This window comes from Mus musculus, chromosome 13, assembly GCF_000001635.26.
Source record: "Mus musculus strain C57BL/6J chromosome 13, GRCm38.p6 C57BL/6J".
In the NCBI taxonomy this organism is placed as follows: Eukaryota; Metazoa; Chordata; class Mammalia; order Rodentia; family Muridae; genus Mus; species Mus musculus.
The window spans coordinates 12,465,083-12,483,773 of NC_000079.6; the positions used below are offsets into that span (position 1 = coordinate 12,465,083).

General features: G+C 47.1%; 1 protein-coding gene across 3 annotated transcripts in view; it reads right to left on the reverse strand.

Moving 5' to 3' along the window:
- Positions 1–6,126: 6,126 nt before the first annotated feature.
- Edaradd (EDAR (ectodysplasin-A receptor)-associated death domain) overlaps positions 6,127–18,691 on the reverse strand; it is a 49,327-nt gene continuing 36,762 nt past the window's right edge. The window contains exons 5-7 of one of the 3 annotated variants that reach the window (XM_006516564.3): positions 18,518–18,563; positions 13,159–13,492; positions 7,550–10,492 (exon numbers count right to left, since the gene is read on the reverse strand). In XM_006516564.3, coding sequence (XP_006516627.1) covers positions 10,375–10,492; positions 13,159–13,492; positions 18,518–18,563 — 498 coding nt within the window. In that variant the 3' untranslated portion in view covers positions 7,550–10,374. Of the gene's footprint in view, positions 13,493–18,517; positions 18,564–18,691 lie in introns of all 3 variants that reach the window. The other 2 variants (XR_382046.3, NM_133643.4) reach the window with 2 other exon arrangements.

Sequence of the window (18,691 nt, forward strand, 5' to 3'; positions counted from 1 at the left end):
TATACAGCTCATTACAGTGATGAGTGATACATTAATAATAAATTCAGTGGCAGCTTAAAGTAGATCAGAACTCAAGGTGATTTTTCAAATACAAAAGCATTTTTTATTTTATATTTCTCTCTCTCTCTGTGTGTGTGTGTGTGTGTGTGTGTGTGTGTGTGTGTGTGTGTATGAGTGTGTGTGTGTGTTTGTGTGTGTCTGTGTGTATGAGTACATGGGTGTAGGTGCCCCCTGAGGCCTGAAGAGGGCGTCAGATCCTGTGGGGTTAAAATTATAAAAGTTTCTAAGCCCACTACTGTGGATGCTGAAAACCAAACTGGTTCTCTGTGAGAGCAACAAGCATTCTTAACCACTGAGCAATCTCCCCAGCTCCCTCCAAGAACTCTTTTCAAAACTCGATTATTAGCTATGTATAGCGTGACGAGTGTCCGTGCACTCACTGCCCAGCTGTGGCAGCAATCGGTGTTGCCTGTCTGATTGCAGACAGGTCTCACCCGCTGACAAGCCCCTCCTACTTCACGCCCACTACTGGCCACCTCACAAATCCACAAAAGCTTCAGAAGCACTTCTTATGCTCACACGTTCAGAAAGGCTCCATTTTCAACACTCTCTAGACAGAATTCACGGGGGCCGGAACTTGTAATCGCATTTTCTCAGGAGGCGTGTAGTGTATGTTTCTTCATCTGTCTTGAGAATCAAACCTGAATCTTGCTTCTAGACTGATCCACCTATTACAAAGTGCCCACCGGTTCTGTTTTGTTTTGTTTGTTTGTTTACAGTTTTTTGTAGCCCAGGTTGGCCTCGCTCTCTATGTAGCCGAGGATATCCTCGGCATTCTGATCCTGCCTCTATTGACTTTGAGAGTGCCCAACACCACCCCTGGGTTATGTAGTGCTAAGGATCAGACTCAGGGCTTCATGTATGGTGGGCAGCACTCGACCTATGGACTGCCATACACCCCAGCCTCAGTTTCCACTCCAGCTTTTGATCAGATGATTTTAATGTCTAGCTGTTGATAGCCACTGCTTAGCATCATTTTCAATAAGAACCAAAAACAAAACAAAACAAAACAAAACAAAACAAAACAAAACAAAAAACAGTGATATTTTAATGTATCGTTTCTCCCACCCTTACTTGGGAGGAATTCTTCCACGAGGAAACATTGTCACTTCCATCGACTTTGTAAAGTTTATTAGGGGGTTATGGTACTGGATTTTGCCTCTTTCATTAGCGGTTTTCAGGAGAAGTTGCCTCCCCCTCAGTTTCCATTATCATAACAAAAACCTGAAACAATTAACTTGGAAAGATTTATCTGAGTTTACTGATTTGCAGGGTTGGGACCCCAGTAAGTTGCCCCCGTCATGTTTTGGGGGTTTGTGTCAAGGCAGCACATCCTGGTGTGAGAGGGAGGAGAGGACAGGCCACTTTTGCAAATTCACTTAAAGACCAGCAGATGGCCAAGTGGGTAAAGACACTTTAGCTGCCAAGCCTGGTGACCTGAGTCCAACTCCTGGGACCCATGTGGGGGAGAGAGACTCTACTTCTGCATGTTGTTGACCTATGATTGCCAGGAGTACACATGCCATACACACTAAATCATTAGATAACAAAGAAATAAATGACTGGAGAGAGGGCTCAGCAGCTAACTGCTCTTCTAGAAGACCAGAGTTCAATTCCCAGCACCCACATGGCAGCTCACAACTGTCTGTAACTCCATTTCTAGGATTTTGACCCCCTCTTCTGCTCCACAGGGTCCTGTACTCACATGGAGAAACAACATGCTGTGGTGGTTTGAATATGGTTGTCCCAGGGAATGGCACTATTAGGAGGTGTAGCCTTGTTGGAGTAGGTGTGGCCTTGTCAGAGGAAGTGTGTCACTGTGGGTGTGGGCTATAAGACCCTCATCCTAGTTGCCTGGAAGCCACTCTTCTCCTGTCTGCCTTCGGAACAAGATGCAGAACTCTCAGCCCCTCCTGCACCATGCCTGCCAAGCTCCTGCCTTGATGATAATGGACTGAACCTCTGAACCTGGAAGCCAGCCCCAATTAAATGCTGTCCTTTATAAGAGTTGCCTTCGTCATGGTGTCTAACTAAGACACATGCATACAAATATATAAAAATAAAAGATAAATAAAAATAAGTAAAGTGTCCAGGCTATGGTGGCAGGAAGGATGCTGAGACAGAGAGAGACTTAAAAGGCTGTTACTTGGAAACCACACACTGGAGCTGAGAGGGGATCAAAGCCAACGATGTGAGCAGGATCTGGAACCACATTTTGGGAATCAAAAGTCAGAGGTCCAGGAAGGAAGTCTAAGGAGTGTAAGGAGGAGATGGCAAAGTTTCTAACCAAGAGCTGGAAGGTGGGAATAATGAATCTGTGTAAGTCTGAAGTAATGGGGATGAGTGAAACTGCTCCCCACCCTGTCCCATCCCCACCCCACCCCTCCCCCACCCCTCCCATCCCCACCTCATCCCCACCCCCTACCCCCCCACCACTCCACCTCTACCCCACCCCACTCCCACCACACCCCATTACACCCACCACACCCCACTCTCTCCCCCTCCCCCCCAACTCCCTGACCATTTATACCATTACCTTGCTTACACTAGGCGAGCACTCCACCACAGAACTATATCATTAGCAACCCCGGACTTGATTTCATTTTTAAAAAAGATTTATTTATTTTATGTACATGAGTACACTAGAGCTGGCTTCAAACATGCCAGAAGAGGGCATCGGATCTCATTACAGATGGTTGTAAGCCACATGTGGTTGCTGGGATTTGAACTCATCATTACAGATGGTTGTAAGCCACATGTGGTTGCTGGGATTTGAACTCAGGACCTCTGGAAGAGCAGTCAGTGCTCTTAACTGCTGAGCCATCTCTCCAGCCCCTTGTTTTCATTTTTATAAACTATTTTGAGACACTCTCAATAAGTTGTACAGACTGGCTTTGAATTTAATCTGTAGCCCAGGCTAGCCTTGAATTTGTGATCCTCCTGCCTCAGCTTCCAGAGTAGCTGAAACTATAGGCTCACGCCAGCAAAGCAGCTCTGTTTAATTTTCTGTTTTGTTTTGTTTTTAAACCTGGCGGGTTACCTGTGTCCCCATGACCCAGGAACACAGCTAGCTGAAGGAGGGCATGGCAGCCAGAACCCAGCGTGTGCAGCACACACCTTTCCCGTGCTGCTTCCCTGGGCTGGGGTTGGCTTGAGGTCCATCTTCCTCTAATTTCCACAGAGTTACATCTGCGAAAACTAGCTGTGCTCGATGGGCAAGCATTATCTGCAAGCCTCTTATTGCAGAGGATATATGAATTTGTTTTCTCTGAAGCTTACCTATAGTTTTCCCTGTCTTCAGTTGATACAAACACCCGTTTCATGCAGTGTTTCTTCTACGATCTTCTCTCAGACATATATTTTTATGATTGCCTAGTTATTACTTAGAATGGAGTCTGTACAACAGAAGAAACCTTTGACTAAATGGATAATCACCAGACTAGTCTGTGTTAGTCTGATGGTGGAGGCATGGCCTCCTGCAACAGTAGCAGAGAGGAAGTTGAATCTCATGACTTGGCAGCAAATCATCTGTGTCCTCATGTGATCAGCATATCTTCATTTTCTTAATCTGTAGACTAAAATGCATCAGAAAGCTGTGACTAATGCTATGGAAAGAAGCTGGTGGCCCAGGTCAGGTTAGGATCTAAACTGTCAGACATGGCTGTGTGTCCGGAGGTGGGGCTTCTAGGGAAATGATTGTCTTTTTTGTTTGTTTGACACAGAGTTTCATTCTGTAGCCAAGGCTAGCCTGGAACTCACTAAGTATCTCCTAAGTGCTGGCTTTATATCTGTGAGCTACTCCACCCAGCTAACAGTGAACCTTGCAAAGAATGACAATCATCCGAATGATTTAGCCCAAGGGTCAGTGTTTTAAAAGGTTGGTTGTTTTTTATTACTATCTCTGTGTATGGTGTGTGTGTGTACACGCCTGCCAAGGTGCCCATGTAGCCCTTCAGGAAAGGTTTGTGCAGTTGTTCTCTCCCCCACCTTTACTGGGGTTCCATTGATCAAACACAGATTGCTAGGACTTTCACCTGCTGAGCCATTTCACTGGCTTTATTTATTCTCCCCCCTCCCTCCCCCTCTCCTTCCTCTCTCCCCTCTCTCTCCTCTCCCCTTCCCTCTCCCCTCTCCCCCTTCTCTTCCTGCCCTCTCCTCGCCCTGCCCCCTCCCTCCCTCTATCCTCCCCCCTCCCCATCTTCATATTCCTCCTTATCTTTTATTGAAAACCCAAGCCAGCTTTATCAAACGCACACCTAACTTTCTAGACATTTAAGGCAGAACTGCGTGTATTTATCACCACCACCTAGAATCAGAGGCTGCATTTGGGCTCTTGCCCCATCAAACTGTGTATCATAAGGGTAGATCCCAAGAGTTGCCCCTCCTGTAGGAATTCCTTAGCCACTGACTGTGGACCTTCTGGAAGTTGAGGCAATGGTGAAGGTAGCAGAAGCTGCACTGTTTCTGAAAACAGGGCCATTTGTTGGAGTGGGATTTAGGGTAAAGTTCTAGCCTAAGCTGACTCTTGGCACTTCCGGCAGTTGGTATGGGTAGCAATCTTAGCAGTTCCTAGTAATGGCCGGATGAGTCAGGATCTATTGACTGTGTCTATTGACGGATCCAGACTCATCTCTCCTGTGAGTTCTTTCAGGATGAGAGAAGGTTTGAGAGAGGGGATTACTGCACACGGCTGGCTGGCTCCAGCATCTAGAACTAGACTCCTTAATGGGCTGAGGAGATGGCTCCTTTGGTAAAGTGCCTGTCACTCCAAGCTTGAGGGCCTGAGTCACCCACATGAAAGCCAAGATCAGTGGGAAAGTCATGCATCTTTAAAAGCTCTCTCTCTCTCTCTCTCTCTCTCTCTCTCTCTCTCTCTCTCTCCCTCCCTCCCTCCCTCCTTCTCCCTCCCCTCCCCCAAGCTTTAAATATGTGTGCCTCTGGGCAGGGTGTGTGTGTGTGTGTGTGTGTGTGTGTGTGAGTGAACTTGAAATGGAGGAGCATTAGCTGAATCAAGATCATAGGTGAAAAGTGTAAGTTTGCTGTGTTTTGAATGTGACATGTCCCCTAAAAGATGATGTGTTAGGACTCTTGGTCTCCAGGTAGTGGCAATCTTTGGAGAGATTGTGGAGCCTTTGGGAGGCAGAGCCTTCTAGAGAAAGAGTTGCTGGGGGAAGGAGGGTCCTCCAGGATTAATCATCTTTACCCTGTGTACCTGCATGCATGCAGGCATGCTCGTATGTGTGCACACAGTCTCACACACACACATGTCATTGGAGGTACAGTTCTGAGGAGTCTTTTTATGAAGTTACTGACATTTTAAGACATTCAGCATAGAGTTAGTATTTTTTTAATGACTTCAATGACTTTTAATGCTTATGTATTTCACACCTGCATGCCACAGTACCTATGTGGAGCTCAGAGAACAACTTGTGGGAATTGACTCTCTCCTCTCACCAACTGAGTCCTGGGGCTTGAACTCAGTTTATCCTGCCTGGTGGTAAGTACCTTCACTCACTGAGCCATTTCACTGCCCTAAGTTAGTATTTCTTAAAAATCTTTCTAGTGCAAACATACTGGCATGCATTTTTCAAAGTGTCTCTTTACTGGTTGCAACAGGTGAAACCTGCCTAGGAAAACAAGCTGTGACTTGATAATTCTGGGGAGGTGTGTTGGGGCAGCCCTGGGCCGGGATCTCCCTGGACTAGCTCCTTGGGAGCAACAAGGAATTGGCTCTCTAGAGTTGACAGTTGCTTGAATGGTGCGTGAAGGAATCTGGCCCCATCTCCTCTGAAATCTTCCCAAGCTGGTATCTAAGCATTAACTCACCATCTCCTTGATTACCCACTTGTTCCCAGTTCAGAGACTTTGCCAGGAACAGGTAAAACAATGTCGGTTATGTGTTTTCTGTCAAGTGTGGTGTAAAAGAACTGTCTGTTTTCAGGAGTAGAACCAGAGGTGGATCATCATGGATTTGAACAGACTTCTGGCCATGTTTAGCTCAGACTGCATTTTTTTTCCTTGAGTGTTTTTAAGTTTCAATTTATATTGAGTTTTTGAACGGCAATTAAGTAGCCATGATAAGACTTTATTGCTAATGCTATTTTCAAATGCCATGATAATTTCAAGGTAGAGTCACAAAGAGTCTCCTCGTTTAAACTGACAGAGATGGTTATGTTTGGATGAGATGGCAGAACGAGGAATTCAAGCAGGTAACAACTTGTTTGGTTTTGATTCTGGGTGGCTCGAGCAGTCGCGTGCGTGAAAGATGAGATGTGGAGCGAAGTGAATTGAAAGGGGCAGTTTCCAACACAGAGCAGCTAGATACACTGCGTGGAGAGATGTGGGGATCCTAGTGACTCTAGGCAAACATGGGCATCCGTGTGTGTGTGTGTGTGTGTGTGTGTGTGTGGCTTGCTAGCCAGTCACCTCAGTCCAAAACCTGAGAACCAAGCCAGAGAGAGATCCTGTCTCAAAAAAAATCAAGGTGGGTGGCACCAGAGGAGATGCTGGAGAACTGGAGATTGGCCAGTAACTTCCACAGGCATGTATACCCCCATACTATGTACTCTCATGTATATCTGTGTTCTTGTATGTACCACACACACACACACCCCATACACAGAGACAGTGATAACAAAAACAGCCCAAAGAGGGAAATAGACCAGGAAGAAGAGTCTTAAGGATGCTGAAGCTGCTGGTAGATGATTGACACAGAAAACTCCAGCAGGTCACGAAGCTGCGAGGATTAGTCATGGAACAGGTGAGTCTGAAGTGTTCCTGTCAGAGAGGGCAACCCACAGATACCTAGAGGATGGACTGGGTCGGGAGAAGCAGGTAGGAATAGTGAAATGACCCTTCACATACAGACACAGTACACTGGAGACCCTCTCGGAAGGCTAACTGCTCGCTTTTCCTCCTGCTCAGCGCATCTTGGGCCTATTCCTGGACCACCTTTGCCCACATTCCCTAGTCTTATCAGCCCTTACCTGCAGTGACTGTCTGTCGACAGCTCCTGGAGTGAATGGTTGGGCTGTTTGTCTCAGCATCTTCAGCATCTGGGACTCATTTCAGAAAACCACAGAGTACTCAAGTAACAGAAATAGATGATGGGCTACAGGACCTATGAGCTGATGACCATGCTAGAGTCCATACAAAGTAGGTATTAGGGGATGGCCCAGTCAAGAAAGTGCCTTTTATTCAAGCATGAGGACACACAACCTATGTGAAAATGCTGAGCAAATAACACTTGTTATTTTCACACTGAGGAGCCAGACATAGGAAGACCTCTTGGGTCTCATGGCCAGCTAGCCTGGTGTAATTCATGAGTTCTAGGCCAATGGCAGACCTTGTCTCAAAATCTGTGAATGGTATGTTTGTGTGCCTGACATCCAAGGGTGTCCTCCTGCCTCTACACGCATTCGCGTACATGCAAAACGCCCCTTCCCAGAAATGCATATACATTTCAAGAAAATGAGGCACCCACTAGAACTGCAGTTGACATCAGTCTTTAATGTTGTAGCACCCATTATTACAGTTATAAAATCTTTCCAAAAACAGAATCACAGAGGAGGTGAAAATGTAGACAGTTTCAAAAGGATAGCACCAAGGTGTACGGATGGCATTCCGAGGAAGCAGGGCTTTCGGAAGCTTTGCCTTCGCAGGCTGAAATGTCTGCGTAAGTTCCCAGAGGGATGCTGCAGAGGACAGACTGGACGGTCACACAAAATGCAACATCCTCTTCCATGTCCAAGAGATCTGGGCAGTTCCATCATTTCATTTCCAGTTGTATCACTGACCACTCCAGGGTCTTCAGTCCACGTGACCACCCAGGGATTCCCTCCCAGAGCCATAGCCCTCCACAGCCTCCGGAAGGAAGCACACCCTGTTCCACCAAGGTCCTTCAAGTCTAGGTCTTGGGAACCCACTGGTGCTCCATCCACTGATGCTGAGACTTCAATAGCCCCAGCACTCGGCCCAGCATCTTGGCTTTGATTCTCTCTAAACACAGCAAAGCTAAGATTCCCCCCTTCCTTGTGCATCTATAACCAAGGGCCCAGGAGTCCCAGGGTGGGGTCTGAGTCCCAGGCAGGCGACAAAACTGCAAATATCTCTCAGTGTGCTTCCGGAGGTGTGTGCCTCTCTCTGCCTTTGGTTTTGTAGCACCCGGGGCAGAGTGGTTTGGCATTGCTACATCGATGGCATTGTTGTTTCTGTGTGTACACGTGGCAACACGAAGCAGATGTTTGCTGCCAGCTCAGAGAGGGGAATACTGTTGGCCGGGGGAGGAAGACGATTTGAGATATGCATACAGCTCGCTCTGAGCAAGTGGTGTAGACAGCAATATCACGGCTTCAAATGGGAGGGAAATTATAAAGCAGGGACAATAGGGTTGATTAAAAAAAAAAAAAAAAAAAAAGACCTGGGGGAAAGTCTTTGCTCAAAACCAAATGAGATCTGCTTAACTGCCTTACATAGGAGAGGCCAGAAGAGAAAAATCTGTTTGGCCTCTGTTGTTAATCCTGTCTTTAGAAGCACGTCTTTTTGTAGTGTAAATGAGACTGCTGCATCCCAGCATCCTTGGGTGCTTAACTGGGAGAGGAAGAGACCCAAGAGACCCGAGGAGGCAAGTGCATCAGTGCTGACAGATGAGTACCAGGCCACTGTGCTGGGCACATCCTGGAGACATGAGCCTCCATCACTGTATAGTGCCTTCGTCTGCCAAGTCACAGAGAAAACATACCCTTTCTCTTTCTGTCTTAGTGGGGCCTCCTTGGAAGGCGCCTAACCAAGCCAGACTCTGTATCCTCCAGCAGGGGGCAGCATCACATAAATTACTGTTCGGGAGGGCCAGATTTTCTGTATTATTACAAAGTGCTACACAAGTAGGTGGCTACTTTGTACAGAGGTGTTTGTTTGTTTGTTTGTTTGTTTTAAGAGGCACAGGTTGGACATCCTAGCACAGCTTCAAGCCCTAACTAATTAAAAAACCTCACTGTGCTAATATTGCATGCCGTGTTTTTGCCCGACACTCTGGTATGGGTCCCCAGGAGTGTGTCATCTGTCCCTGTGTATACGGCTGTCCAGTGTGACTTTGAGTCCCTCCCTTTCGTTTGACTCTCCACTACTGCACCCAAATAAAATGCATCCTATATATGGCCTCATCATAGACCTTTACAGATGGAAATTTCTCTTAAAGAAAAATACTTTGGGAAACATAGCTAAGCAGATTTCAACATTTTAATAGGAAACCAACCTCATTCCCGAGCAGTTCACTTTAATATGGGTGTCCAGGACAGAAAGCTCTTAAGGGTTAATGATGATGGGGTGGAGAAATGGCTCATCAGGTAAGATCTCACACTACTCTTATAGAGGACATGAGTTCAGTTCCCAACACCCATGTCTAGCAACTCCGTCTCTGGGGGAATCTGACACCTCAGGTCTCTACAAACACCTATACTCACGTGCACACCTCACACAGAGACATGTGATTAAAAATGATCGAATATTTAAAAAGTGATGACTAAGCTTTCAATAATTAATCAGTTGGTCATAAAGTGACCTCCTCCCCCCTGGCCTCACCTCTGTGAAGTTCCAGGGTATCTATCTATGTTTCAGTAGAACCCACTGGCTATAAGCTACCTTTCAATAAGCTGGTTTGTACTGTAGCTGAGAATAATCCTTGGCTTTCTTTGTACAACACAGATCCAAGTCATCTTACACTTATAGTCAGAGTTAATTTCCGGACATCTTTCAGTACTTCTCTGCTGATTTCACGATCCTATTATAATTAGAAACGCTCACAAGGTAAATGCTGGGGTGACAGTCACGGAGCAGCACACATGGCTTGCATGACATTCTGTTTTCTTTTTGAAGCAGGGTCTCATATATGGAAGGCTGGCCTCAAACTCACGTTGTAGCTAAGGATAACTTTGAATTTCTGATCCTCTACTTCTACCCCCGAGTGCTGGAAGTGGGACGTGTATCATCACAGTGGTTTATGCAATGCTGGGGACCAAACTTTGGCTCACTAGGCAAGGACTCTAACAACTGAGCTGCATTCTCAGGCCAAGCTTGACATTCTTTTAGGGATTTGCGTGTGTGTGTGTGTGTGTGTGTAAGTGTATGCCATGTATGTACGAGTGCCCTTGGAGACTAGAAGAGGGTGTCGGATCCCCAGGAGCTAGTCATGACTCACCCCATGTGGGTACTTGAAACTTAGCTCAAGAGCAGCAAGTGTTCTTAAGTGCTGAGCCATCCCCCTAGCCCCGCTTCACAGTTTTGACCCAATGCCCGGAAGGTGAATTCAGTGAACACTTACAAGCACAGCTGTGTTCTGGAGCTGCATCCTGACCAGTTGCGTAGAGGCTGAAGTACTGGCAACACTTCCTGTGAAACACTTCCTGTGAAACACTTACTTCCTGTGAAACACTTCCTGTGAAAGCGATGGGTGAAAGGATTGGCTACCCCAGGCCAGTCATGAGCAGTACTCACTCTGGATGTTTGTAATGTACGGAACTCAAGTTCTGGCATACATTGGAAAGCTAGGGCTGGCATTTCCCAATGCTCCATCATTCCTCTATCTCTGAGCCTCACCTTCTGAGTTCCTTCCTGCAAAGTGATTTCCAAAGCCCCTCTCGTTTCCCTACAGTCGCCTCTGCTCTAAGAAGTGAGAGCTAAACCACGTGTGGTGGCCCAGCACTTGGAAGGCAGAAGCAGGCGATCGGAAATTCTGGGCCATCCTCTGCTACAGAATGAGAGTGAGAGCACCTTGGGCTAGGAGACCCTGTGAAAACCAGCCAGATCACGCCATGGAGAGCTTAATGAGAAAGTAGGCAACCAATCACATCTGCGCAATGTTTAGAGCTCCCCACAACATGCCCACAGGTTCTGCTAGAAGCCTAGATCACGCTCATGATGCTCACAACATCTGACTTTCCTGAGAAGCTACTTATAAAAATATCTGCGTCTAGGGGCTAGGGAGACGGGCTCTGCCGTTGGGTGCACTAGCTGCTCTTGCAGATGTGTTCCCAGCACCCACATGGAGATTGATGGACAGACATTTGCAACTCCAGTTCTAGGGGATCCGACGCCTTTCAACCACTGCAGGTACCATGCACACAGGGAAAACATTCATACAAATACATCTAAAAAACACTAGGACGTCTGCATTTAATCATCAGCTCCCACTTTAAATATATCTGGCAATAAAGTGGACGCTGGTGTGATTAACAGTGAACCAGAACTGATGGGCAAGTCTCACTGTAGACGTTGTTGATTGGAGTTCACGCTGTGTGGGAAGCTGGCTTTACCTACCAACCGCCTAAGGGGAAATCTAACTGTTATGAGAAAAAAAAAGTGGTTTAGAAAATCACCTTCTTTTGCGTTCCTCTTACTATCTCTGTGCTATACAGCCAGTATACATTCTTCCTTTCTGTTTACTTTAATTGGTGCACATGTACATGGGCCTGCGAGCTTGCGTGCACATGTGCATGGGGAAGCCAGAGAACAACTCTGATGTTGCTCCTTGGTTTTTTGAGACAGGATCTCTCATCAGCTTGTAGCTCAGCACATAGGCTAGGCTGGCTGGCAGAGGAGCCCCAGGGATCCACCTGTCTCCTAGCCAGAGTTAAAAGTATAAACCACCATGCCCAGCTTTTTTTTTTTTTTTGTGGGTTCTCATAAAAATAAAACCCATTAATAACAGAGGTGCAGGTGTAGCTCGCTCAGTGGTAGAGTCCTGGCCCTGCTTTTTTTTTTTTTTTTTAAAGGCATGCATAACAAGCAAGTATATGTGTGTGTGTGTGTTTAGGTCAAAGGTTGTCCCTCAGGTATCTTCCTTAGTTATTCTTCACTTTCCTTTTTTGAGACAGGGTCTCTCCCTGAACAAAAACCTTGCCAATTTGGCTATCTGGCTGGCCAGGGAGTTCCTGGACCTTGCTCCCCAGTACTGGAGTTACAGGCACATGCTGCCACGTCTGGCTATTATGTGTGCGCTCATTGGCCCATGTCCTCAGCCTTCCCAAAGGGCATTTTAAAAGATGTGCGCGTGTGTGTTTGTTGTTGTTGTTGTTGCACATGTATGCAGATGTGCATGTACATGTGTGTGCATATAGACTTCCAAAGTTGATGTTGAAAGTTTTCCTCAATCACTCTGCACATTGTTCATGGAGAAAGAGTCTCAGTTGAACCCAGAGTTCATCCATGTGCCAGGTGTAGCTAGCCAGCTTGCTCTGGGATCGCCGCCACCTCTGCCTTCTGAGTGCTGGGATCACAGGTGGGCTACCACAGCCTCCCCTCACTTATGTGGGTTCTGGGGACCCAGACTCTGGTCCCATGCTTTATGTGGAGGGCACCGTAATCACTGAGCTACCTCCCTAGCTTCCCAAAGGCCGAACTGAGCACTATTCTTTGTCAATGCCACTCCCAAGACACTCTCTTCTCCTACAAACCATATATTTTGTATTTCTTTTAAAAATGCTAAATTCAATGACAGTATTGATAGCCTATAGATTACAAAAGTATTTGATTAAAAAAAAAAGAGCCCATATACCTGGGCCACATTATACAGTAGTATCCTTTTGCTCTCCTGAGCCTTTTTCAACAGAAACAGTGACAGTGAACCGGCCGGGATGACTTCTCCCTGCCATCCTCTGGCCAGGACTGCAGAGATTCTGTATGGGATTCTGTATGCGGACATGTCCAAAGACATTGATATTTTGGGATCCCGCTGCAATCTTTGGCAGTATTTAAAGAGGGTGTCATTTTCTTTCCATGTTGGCATGTCTCTGTCCACAGGCTTTGGCCCTGTGTGACCTACCAAATATTCTTCCCCAATCCCAGGCTCAAATATTAAATTAAAACAAATGTGCAAAAGGAAACGGATACCTGCCATCCAAACAACGTGTCTTTCCAAAAGCTGCCAGCTTCGGGGACGACCACTGCCCACACCTTATCCTGAAAACCTTAGGAGCAGGTACGCTCTCCGCAGGAGCCATGCTGGTCCAACGAGCAGTAGGGCCAATGCCAGAGGAGAGGGGATTCTAGAAGTGCATGGAGCTGTCGGAGTGTCCCCGGTGGGGCCACTCCTCATCCACCCACCTGCGCAGGATCTTCTCCACATCGGCCCTGTGGTACAGCCGGCAGAGCTCCATCAGTTGGCCCACAGTCCTCTGGCTGTTTCGGAATAAGAACTCCAGCGTGGGGCTCTGGGGCCTCTGTTCCAGGAAGCACAGTTCATCATAGGGCATGCCCCATTTGCTGGCAAAATTCCTCCAGTTCTTCACGGTTGGGTGACATGGATCCAGCTTTATCCTGATCGTATCTAGCAAGTCCTGATCGTTGAGCAAGTCGCTGATGGTGGGGGCCCGGGGGGAGCAGGAAGGGCAAGAGCAGCTGCCCTTCCCGTCCTTACAGGGCTGGTTTCTGCTGACACCTGCAGGATGACAGAGAGGTCACAGGTTACCCAGGGGCCATGCGCACCTCCCGCACGCGCGCACGCACGAGCAATACTCCTTTTATTTTCCTACCATTTTGGTGACATCATCTAAGTGTCACACACACACACACACACACACACACACACACACACACGATTCCACGATTCCTTCCTTGGAATAGTGCAGAACAGTCATTCCTCATTGTTCACCCGATATTCTTCTTCTCTGTGTATGTAACTGTACACTTATGTGTGGAGGCCAGAGAACAACCTTGGGTGTCACCCTCCCTCCCGACCACCTCTCTTCGAAGGCAGGGTCTTTCACTGGCTTAGAGTCGACAGATCCGGCTAAAGTGGACAGTCAGGAAACCTCAGGGATCTACCTGAATCCGGATTCCACTGGTCAGGTTACGGGTATCCCTTGCCTCTGAGGTACCCGGCTTTTACTTTTATCCACTGAGCCTGTTTTTGTTTTTTTATTTGTCTAAGACAGTATCTCTCCCTGGCCTGGAGCTTACTTAGTAGGGTAGCAAGCCCCAGGGACCTCACCCCCCTAGCACTGGGGTCACTGGCATGAGCATGACCACTTGGCTTCAGAGTCGTTCTGCAAGGCAAGCAATTTGCTAACCGAGCCATCTCTCTCAACCCGGTGTGTTCCTCTTTACGACAGTGGGCTCTCGACCTTCCTAATGCTGCCACCCCTTAGTATAGTTCCTCACGCTGCGGTGACCACAGTCATGCAATTATTTCTGTCGATACATTATAAACTATAATTTTGCTATTGTCATGTAAATATCTGATATGTGACCCCTGTGAAGGGGTCATTTGACCCATAGGTGGGTCACAACCCGCAGGTTGAGGACATTTGCTTTACAGGATAAGAAAGGTTGTTGAGCTGGGAGCAGTAGCAAGAGCTGGCAGTTCCATCTTGCCTCTTCACCGTGGTTGCTCTGCTTGAGCCTGCATTTGCGGGCCCATTGGCCAGACGGAGGGTTCCACGACCAGCTCGTGCTTGTGCATAGATCCACCTCTTGCTCCTGATAGCCTTTTAAAAAGTTACATTTATTGTTGCTATTGGTGGGTGGGTGTGTGTCCTGGTGCATGTGTGAAGGTTAGAGAACAGACTGCTGCAGGAGTCAAATTTCTCTTGTCTACCATGTGGATGTGGGAGCACCTTCCCTACTAAGCCATTTCACTGGCCTCCCTGACAGCTTTTGACACAAAACTTAGCATGCGACAACATCATTGTGACTGCCCAACCCCTCAGAAGTGCTGGAAGAGAGGGAGCACTGGGCTCCCTGCCTGTGCGCATGCGCATATTTGAAAGCATGTTGGCAGAACGCTTCCATTCAGAATTTACAGCCTCCTTATCGTTCCTCTGCTCTATCTGTTTTCTTTGCTCACACAGGCTCTGTCTGAAGTGTGGCCTACAGCCCTCAGGGTATACAGAGAGCTGGAGGCAGGCTGAGGAGCCTGAGCCATACCCAAAAAACTGGTTCCTACCCCAGGAGGACAGCCTCCTCTCTACAGTCCTCTCAGCATTGTTTATTAGGAGAAGGTAGAAGCGTGATTAGGAGATGAGGTTTGAGGAGAAGAGGTCTCAGGAAGTCACTCACTAAAGCCCATGGTGGTGCCACACCTCAGGCACAGCCACTGAGCAGCAGCAATTATACAACACTGTCTCTGGAGTCTGAATTCGGGGTTAAAGGTCACAGGCTTCGGAAGTTGTGGGGACGTGACCTTTACTGTAAGATGACATGTTACTACACATGATGTCACTGATGGTGGCACTGAGTGAGGAATTTGAATTGAGGCAGGCTAGGGCAATGTCTCAGGTGGTAAAGATTTGCCACTGCTAGCCTGAGTACCAAGGCAGTGAGGGCTACAAAGCATGACTTGTCTTAAAAATAAATAATGTAGGGGCGTAGGATGCACAGTAGACATTAGATACAGTGGCGAAAGCGCTTGCTGAATAAGTATGAGGGCTGAAGTTCAGACCACCAGAGCCCTGCAAATGCTCTGTGATAGCCCAACTGTAACTCCAGCCTCAGAAGGTAGAGGCAGGATCCACAGAGCAAGCTTGGCTGGAAAGGTTAGAGTTTGGATGAAAGACTTGCCTCTGAATAAGGTGGAAAAGCAATAGTGAGATCCACATGAGTTGCTTACTGAGAAGATTTCAAACGGCCTATGAAAATCACAAGCTAAGCCTGCCATGGTGGCACACACCTTTAGTCCCAGCACTTAGAGACAAAGACAAGTCTCTGTGAGTTCTAGGCTAGCCTGGTCTACATAGGGAGTTTCAGGACAGCTAAGACTAGATAGAAAGACCCTGTAAGGAATTGAAAAGAAAATCATAAAATTTAACTACTGGGGTTACTTTCTATGAAATATTTACCCCTTTCCATACCTTAAATATTTCTCATATTTCATGCAATATTATACCACAAAGGGTAAACTTTGAGATATCTTTTTAGAGAAAGATATCTTTCCCTAGAGAGCATCTGTTCTCTTGAAAACAAAGCACACATCAGACACGAGGGAAGAGTAGATCAAGACCCAGTACCTCTAAGTGATAAGTCCTGGGCATACAGAAGGCTTTGGTAAATGACAGTTACTGTAATGACCATAAGCTAGCCCTTCCTCCAATGCCAAATTCTCTCTGGATATTAAAAATGTAGGGGCTGGTGAGTTGGCTCAGCGGTTAAGAGTATTCACAGACACCTGTAACTCTAGCTCCGGGGAATCTCATGCCCTCTCCTGTCCCCTGGGACACTCTCATTCACATGCACATAGCTCCACACTGCCACACGCAGACACGTAATTAAAAATAAATGATATTTTAGAAAAGAAATCAAAGGTGCATTTGACAAATAGGTAGATACACGAGGACTCTCCTTCTCCAGAGAAGAAGGTCAGCTCTCCCAAGTGCACTTCAGAAATGGCAAGGAGGATTGATTCCCAGTGAGGGAAGGGGAAGGCAGCCGCCATCCACAGAAAGTACACGGTGATGGGAACACACAGACTTGGTCTCCAAACACTAAACCGTGGGCCCATTCTAGATCTATCAAGAAAGGAGTTGGTTGAGAAGCAGCCGGCCCTCTATAAAAATCCACTTAGATGCCTTAATAACTCTTGTCCTATCGGTCACTTCTAAGCAAGGGGATGCAGATGTGGCTCAGTGGGTAGAGTGCTCACACAGCATCTACCAAGGCCTGGGTGCAAACTCCTAGCACTGCATAAAACTTGTGCACACCTGTCAACCCCAGCGCTTGGGTGCAGATAAGAGGGTCAGACCTTCAGGGGCATGTCCAGTTCACCGCTAGCTCAAGGGGAGAAAGCCTTGCTATGGAGAAGGCTCCCTGCGGTGAGGCAGGTCACCTTCTGCAAAGGGGGTGTGGCTTGGATGGTTACTGGGTATGCTAAGCCCCCAGCTCACTCTGTGAACACAGGTAATGACACTGATTTTAGGATTAAGGATACCCATCAAAGCCTCCTTCTACTGCCCAGCCAGCACACAGTGGACAGCATACCATGGCTCTTAAGAAGCAATTGTTCGGGCTGGAGAGATGGCTCAGTGGTTAAGAGCACTGCCTGCTCTTCCAGAGGTCCTGAGTTCAACTCCCAGCAACCACATGGTGGATCACAACCATCTGTAATGGGATCCCATGCACTCTTCTGGTGTGTCTGAATACAGCAACAATGTACTCACATATATTAAATAAATAAATCTTAAAAAAAAAAAAGAAGAAGAAACAATTGTTCTTCAACTTCACTAGGGATGGAACCCACTGATCCCCTCCAACTCCTAGGGGAAAAAATCCTCCTCACATCTGGGCCAGCCACCAAGGTCCTATTTTAATCACTGGCGTGACAGCAGGGCATGGGGGTTTTTCACAGTTCCCTCGGGGATTTTAGATGTTCAGCTGAGATGGAAACTGTCTCAGGACATAGGGATAGCTGTCAACACAGGAAGGATGCAGGGCTCTGGTGGATGGTGGCCTCCACAGACAAAGGGGATGAGCTCAGGTCAGAGAAGAGCCTCTCTAAACTTTCAGGACAAGGGATGAGGCTCAGTGGCAGAGCACTGCTCTGATACTTGATGAAGGCCCTGGGTCCCTTTCCCAGTGCTGCCCTGGGTGGGTGGGAGACTTGGAGGGAGACATACTTGGCTGTGTACTTGGCCATGCCAAGTTAGGATGGAAAGTGACTCTGTTCTGCATGCAGGTTTGTAAACAGTTCCCTCCCACGACCCCTTGTCCTCTTCTGTGTACCTTGGGCCTTTCAGAAGGGATTATATGAAAGTGACAGGGAATTCAACATCAGAACATGCTCAATAGGCGAACTTCTCTGGCACTCATAAAGATTGGGATCTGTTCATGAAAAAGATGGGGTTCCAAGTGCGTGTGTTGATACCAGGCTCCACAGAGGTGTTTGAGTCCCCTACTCTACCCAGAAAACATAGCAAAGATGAAGGTCACTGAGCAAGCTCTAGGCTTTGGTTATGTAAGCACGTGCTATTGTTTAAACAATACGATTACAGTTGAGGGGGAGAGACAGCACACTCAGTAAAGCGCTTGGATGTGCAAGCACAAGCATTCAAAGTTCCTCCCAGAGCCCACATCAAAAGGTCAGATGTGGTAGCACATACCTGTGGTCCCAGTCTTGGGAAGGCAAAGAGAGGAGACCTGGTCAGCTGTATTAGCCTTATCAGAGATCTCCAGGTCTTGGTGAGAGTTACCTAAAAAATTAAGGTATCCCTGCCCGCCCTGTTTCTCTCTCTCTCTCTCTTGCACATGTGTGTGCGCACGAGAACACACACACACACACACACACACACACACACACACACACACACACACACATGCTCTCATCAACATGGATAAAAGCTAACTACTGATTGTCATATAGCTATGAAGCCACACACACAACACAATCACGACACACACATTGACAACACACATATTCACTGAATAGCTTTAATGTATCTGCCCAGCTGCTGCTGATGCAAGGCCAACCCTTTACCTGAAAGGGGATCTTTGGTGCTGTCTGGAAAGTCATTTTCTTCTCCCTAAAAAATAAATAAATAAATAAATAAATAAATAAATAAATAAAGCGATCTTCATTAAAATCACGGCCACAAGTAAATGACAATATCAATTTTCTTCATTGGCTAATTTTCCACCAAGTGTGAGGGGT